General features: G+C 40.9%; 1 protein-coding gene across 1 annotated transcript; it reads right to left on the bottom strand.

Moving 5' to 3' along the window:
• Positions 1 to 1446: 1446 nt before the first annotated feature.
• Positions 1447 to 5835, bottom strand: LOC111536215 (E3 ubiquitin-protein ligase TTC3-like). Its single transcript, XM_023202526.2, has 2 exons — positions 5592 to 5835; positions 1447 to 5538 (listed from the first exon to the last, which is right to left on the bottom strand). The coding sequence occupies exons 1-2, from the start codon at positions 5711 to 5713 to the stop codon at positions 1800 to 1802; spliced, it is 3861 nt and encodes a 1286-aa protein (XP_023058294.1). The 5' UTR covers positions 5714 to 5835; the 3' UTR covers positions 1447 to 1799.
• Positions 5836 to 6308: the final 473 nt, after the last annotated feature.

Here is a 6308-nt window from a genome sequence, read left to right as displayed (position 1 = left end):
TTATACTTTAAGTTCTAGGGTACATGTGCATAACGTGCAGGTTTGTTTCATATGTATACTTGTGCCATGTTGGTGTGCTGCACCCATCAACTCGTCAGCACCCATCAATTCATCATTTATATCAGGTATAACTCCCCAATGCAATCCCTCCCCCCTCCCCCCTCCCCATGATAGGCCCCAGTGTGTGATGTTCCCCTTCCCAAGTCCAAGTGAACTCATAGAATGTTCTTTATTCTGACAGTTGTTGGACAAATATAAGGCATGTTCACAAGTATCTCAAGTTGTATATAAAACACACTCAACAGATGTTCCTCTTCTCCTTTTGTACTTGCTACTGCAAACTGATCTTTATGCATGTTAACACCCATAGAGCTCAATTCTTGTGGATATGCAGACAATGTTTTGGGGACCATCGTGGAGAATCTGTTTCAAACTAAGACGTGAGCTTCTATGAACTAAGTCACTAAGACATCAGAACTCATGGTGAACAAAGGCAGAGGAAGGTGACCAAATCAGCTCATAAACTCATGACTCTAAGTTTCCAGTGGAACAAATAACACATCAAAAAGCATTTTTTGATCCTTTATGTTGGAGAGAAATGGAATGTGTCCAGAATTCATGGTTCTATATTTACCACTGTCTAAAAGTCACAAAACAATATCTAATTTTTTCATGGTTTCAAATGCAGTTACAATTTTGTTCTTAGGCCACAGTACAAGATTGCATGCATTACTTTACATAAATGTCAAACACAGAACGATTGTTACACAGACACCTTAGGGCTGTCTAAAGACACAGCTTCTCTTTTTGTGGGGTGGGGATGGGGAAGGAGAATGATGGTGGCCATTTCCACACACAGCCTGTTGTGTGCTCAGCACGGCTGGATGGATGCGGATCCCAAGCACTTGCTGACTGACTCACAAAAGAGGACAGAAGCTGCTGAGGAGGGCAGCGGAGTTCGAAGAGCAGGCTCCAACTAGGGGCTGGGATGATGGACACACAGCCTCGATTCCAGGGGGAAATATCTTAGTCGATACTAATTAAAAACTATTAGTGATTTTTGAAAATCAGATTACATCTATAAAAGATAAAAAGTAAACACTTAAAACAATCTATTGGGGGGAACACAAAATAATAAAAAATCAAATGCAGATGGGATTTCACAAAGAGGAGATTTGAATCTTTTGGTCTAAATCAGCCAATATTTTAACATTATAAATTATTAAAATGTAGTTTGCTTATGCCCATTCTTAAAATGCAGAATCTTTGAGGAAAAATATAGACATATTTTCAGGAATACAGACTCTTGTGAAAAATTTTAAAAGTCAGTATCATCTCTCTTGCGGAGCTACTAGAACAGGTTTTTCAAACACAAAAGGGGAACAAACGTGGGGCGCTTGAATATGTTAAGAATTTTTATCACTAGAATACTGCTTCAAGGCACTCACAGTACTTTCCAAAAGAAGCCACCCACCTCAAAGAGCCCTGCACAGCCCCAGCGACCCATGAGTGTGGTAGCTGGCATTTTATTAGCCACTACTTGGCCATCATCAAAGTATTCACTTGGAGTGGGGAAATTACTTAATATCAATGATATTAACGATTTCCATGAATTTAGCTTTGTGACACACAATGCAAAAGGGTCTTCAAATGTTTGCTTTTTACACCAGTGATAGGAAATTGTCATTCTTCCAATTCAGCATGCTGGTGGATGACGCTTTAGTGAAGTGTGACTACCTAGGGGAGCAGGAAGGCAGCTCCCATTTCTCACTGGGCCAGCCTCTTCCAGAAGGTGCAGGCTACTCTTCTGACAGGAGATCATGACTCTGGCAGGCTGGGCAAGCGCTCTGCCCTTTAAGCCACTGCTTAAAGCACCCTTTGTGATACTTGTGCCCACATTTGAGCACACACACGTTTTTTGATTTGAACACCTCGTGGCATATTTCACAGGAACTTGCACCCGGTGCAACCCTCACAGGGACATCTGCTTTCTGCCCCTTGGTTTTGGGTGATGGTGCAACAACCGCCGAGGGTGGGTCCTGGGAGGACCCGGTCATGGGGGCAGCAGAGCTGGGCTCATAAGTCCTCTTGTCCTTTCCTGGGTTTGGCTTTTTCTTTTTCTGTTCATCTAGAATGTGTTCTGTCACTCTTTGGACAATTTCGTCAATACTCAATCCTGAAAGTGAGCTCTTGTTTTTGCTTCGCACGTTTTTAATAAAACCACCAAGCTCAGTGCTATCGTAACATGGGAATTCCACTGACAGGTGCTCAATAATACTATTGAACGGCTTTTTTGGAGACTGGCTTGAACGTGCAGCATGTCCTGGAGGAACAGGCTGCTTCCGATCAGCCACAAGGCTTTGCTCTGACAGAGCTGCCTGGCCATCCCTTTTTGGCCCTGGCAGCTGAGTGGCTTCAGGCTGACTGGGGGCTGGCCCTGGCAACAGCGCAGAAGGAGCCTCCCCTGGGGAATCACTGGCAGAGAACACACTGGGATCCCTGTGAAGTGCTGCGAGGTTTCCAGTCACATGGCTTGCAGAAGTCATAAGCCCTTGGTCATCGTGGCCTGAAGACTCAGAGAGTAACTCAGAATGAACCATGTTACAGGCAGGAAATGAAAGCTTGGGAATCTGCACTTTAGAAAGTTCACTGAGCCGAGAACCATTTTTAATTGCTTTAATTTGTTCTTCAAACTGAGACTTTGCTTTCTCAATTTCTTTTGTAACATGAGAAAGAAACAATTCCCATGAACATATATCAGACTTCATGTCAGGATATGCTGCAGGATCATGGCTAATCAGCTCCAGCTGCTTCAGATAGGCTTCTGCTTGTGACTCCATGATCTGTAGCTTATACACTTCACTCTCCTTCCAGTTTTCAAGTACGGATACCTCTGCAGCCACAGCTCTCTGATGACTCTCTTCATAATCCTCTTTCCTTTTCTTTATACACTCTTCTATTTTCATTTTCTCGTTTGTAAGTGTGTTGCTGATTTCAAGGGACTGATCCAGATGTAATTCATGTTCCTTATCCTTTCCATCATTTTTCTGGGTATACATTGCACTGGCTTTTGAAACCTTTTTAATTTTCTTCTTCAGTGATTTTAGTCTTCCTTGGATTTCTTTTTTTTCCTGTTGCCATTTTTTAATTTCTCTTTCCAGATCTTGAATGAACCAATCTAATTCCATCTTTGACATCTTGTTTTCTTCTAAGTGCCTTTTCAACTTTTCTTCCAGGTTCCTGGTTTCTTCTAAGCCCTTAAGTTTTATCTGCTCATAATTTTCACACGCTTTTTTAAGTTGGTCTTGTAATACTTGGTACTCCTTTTCAATCTGTGAAATTTCCCCTTGTTGTTCATCAAAAGGATTATATGGCTCAGTATTGACTTCTTGGTGTGTTATGTTCCAAGATACCTGTATGGCAACCATCTGCACGTGTGGAATGTTTGTTACTGCACTGATGCTTTCTGGAATTACTTCACATTTGTTCTTAGAATTTCCACAGTGCCCATCATTTCTGTTAGACTCACTTAGGACCATATAAGCATCACCTGTGCTGCACTGTGACTTTACAGATGTTACCGAAGAGTCCTCAAGGATCTGTGTTTCAGAGGCAATCTGGTGACCAGCAGCATTTTCAGCATTCAAATGATGACCCTCAAAATAGGCAGTAGCATTTTTATCTGCTCTGTCATTGGCTACAAAAGACGGCACCACTGGTACTGATGTTGGTAGCTGATATTCAGGAGAAAGGCTGGCCAAGGATGTATATATGCTGGTGTACTGGGGCAAACCTGGTAACACATTTATGTGTGCTGGTGGTGTCCGGGTGATGTCACATCTCTGGAAAGGAAGATACGTACAGTGTCCTGTGACCAAATGGGATTGAGCCCAATAAGTTGGTTTCACATCCTCAAGAACCGGTTTAGGGGAATTAGAGGAGACTTGTTTGTAATTTACATCCTCAGAGCCTGGTTTGGGAGAATTAGAAGAAACCCCTTTGGTTTTCCCATCCTCAGAAACTTGCATAGAAGAATTACCAGATAGTAGTTTCGCCTTCACATCTTCACAAGCTGGCTTGGGAGAATTAGCAGACACGGGTTTGGGCTTCACATCTTCAGAAGCTAGTGCTGAGGATGAATCTGACACTGGTTTAGACTTTACATCTGGTTTAAATTCCCTAGCAGCTGAATTCAGTGGTAGTGTAACTTGTAAATACTCTCCTGCTTTTGAAATGTCTTCTACTTTTGTTTTAATGTTTTTCTTCTTTCTTTTTTTCTTGAGCCGTAATGCAGCTTTCTTCAATGCAATACAGTTGTCAATCACAACAAAACGAGGACATCCCAAGAGAAAAGATTTTAAACCTCCTGCTTTTTCTAGTATTGGTCGAGTTTCTTCTGGGAAAAACTCATATTCTTCAGAGAACATCTTGTTACTCATGTCCAAGGGACCATGTTCCTCCAACAACTGAGAGAAGTAATCATATAGAGTTGAATATTTTTGCTTTGGGTTAAAGTCCCATAGCTTCTTATTGCGGACAACATATTCATTACTGTGTTGGTCATAGAGAGCTTCAAATTCTTCTACGTCTTGCCGAAGATGGTCAGGCACTGCAAATGGGCCTGCAGTATCTGAATTTTGATTGCTGTGGTCTTCACTTGAAGTGATGATCTCATTATTTGGAGTTACTGAAGTTGTTCCAGACCCAACTAACATAGGTTTTGAATCCTTTAGCTTCTTTTTCTTGCCTTTGTTTTTCACCTTGGTAGAACTAAACTGTGCTTCGGCACTGTCTTGTTTCCTTAACACAGTACAGCGGCTGTCCATTATATCAAAGAATTCATCTAAAGCACTATGCAATGCTGGGAACTTGTCTCTGTGTTCTTCTAGCAGCCATATTAAACAACGGGCTTCCTTCAATGATGTTGGCTCATAGAAATAATCAAGTTGCTTTCCTTCTATAGAGTCTAGTTTGTGACCATATTTCTCATTCCAGAGGAAAGTCATGATGCTAAAATCAAGCTGCTTAAGAGATGCTCCATACCGAGAAAAGAAAGGTCCTGTGGCATCTAAGCCAAAGCTATTAAGTTTTTGGATCCAGGTGGCTAATTTGGGCTCCACTTCTTTAAGCTCACTCAAAACATGCAGAAATATTCTTGTCTTTACTCTGCTCTTTTCTTGAATCAAATGATGAATAACATAGTCCACTGCTTCATTTAGAAAATTTCTGCTTGAAAAACAGGTTGTATAGTCTTCTGTGCTCAAAACTTTCCAAGAAAGCAATTCTTTGAGAAGCGTGGCTGTATTCCATATGCCAGATTTAATCTTGTCAGCATACTGCTTTATACACTGTAGAATTCTGTCATCAAGGAACTGACAGTGGTGAACATTGTCTACAGTTTCTTTCTGCTCTTCGTTTTTGGGTAGATTACTTTCTCTTAAGTCCTCCTCCATTCTTTCTTGTGCTAATTTTTTTGCTTCTTTTTTTTGGATCTTTCTCTTCAATTTTTTGTCTTCTTTCAGTCTTAGTTTCTCTAGACTAGAACATTTCTGTTTCAGAATAGGTCTTGGAGGAACCTTTTGTTTTATGACTTTGTGTTCAAATTCACATTTAACTTGACCACCACTGCTGAAGATGATAATTTTAGAAATGACACCTTCACAGTCAGGGGTAAGACATATTCCTTGTAGAAAATCCTTGTCAATTTTATCATTAAAGGTTGTAGTTTTTAACTTCTTCCAGCAATTCATGTGAAATTCTATTTTACAGTACTGGCAACAGCTGATACGTATAAAACCCTTAAAGTCTGGATCAGTTATATATATCTGGATCTTAGAATATCCACAGCACTTCTGATAGCAACAAATGGCATCTGGCACTGGAGGGAACTTGCATTCTTCAACAAATTTCTCTAACAGCATCTTTATTTTTTCTGGCTGGGACTCTTCAATAATCACATTACTTGTGGGCCAAGTTAACACTCCAGGAAGACGATAAATCAAGGTTCTTGCTTTCTCAAAGTGATTGAGAGCTTCCAGAAATCTGTTTTTTTTCAAATATACTTTTCCAATTCCACAGTAGGCCAAGCAATCAAGTCCCTCATTGTGGTAGTGTTCAATAATCCTCTTAAACTGGTTTTCAGCTTCAGATAGTTCCTCAGGCTGTCCTATTCCAAGGAGAGAAATGGCAAGTCCATAGACAACCAAGACATAGTTAATCATGGCCAGGTTCAATTGCTTTATTTTTTGAGGATCTAAACCATTCAGCAACTCTGTAAAGGCCTGTGCGGCACTGCGGCAACGCTGCTC

The sequence above is a fragment of the Piliocolobus tephrosceles genome, chromosome 12 (assembly GCF_002776525.5).
Source record: "Piliocolobus tephrosceles isolate RC106 chromosome 12, ASM277652v3, whole genome shotgun sequence".
In the NCBI taxonomy this organism is placed as follows: Eukaryota; Metazoa; Chordata; class Mammalia; order Primates; family Cercopithecidae; genus Piliocolobus; species Piliocolobus tephrosceles.
This window is presented reverse-complemented; position numbering and strand designations above follow the sequence as displayed.

Coding starts and splice junctions, on each gene's coding strand:
- LOC111536215 (XM_023202526.2), bottom strand. CDS start 5,713: ATGATAAAATTGACAAGGATTTTCTACAAGGAATATGTCTTACCCCTG. Junction 5,539..5,591: donor AATGTGAATTTGAACACAAA/GTCATAAAACAA, acceptor GAAATGTTCTAG/TCTAGAGAAACTAAGACTGA.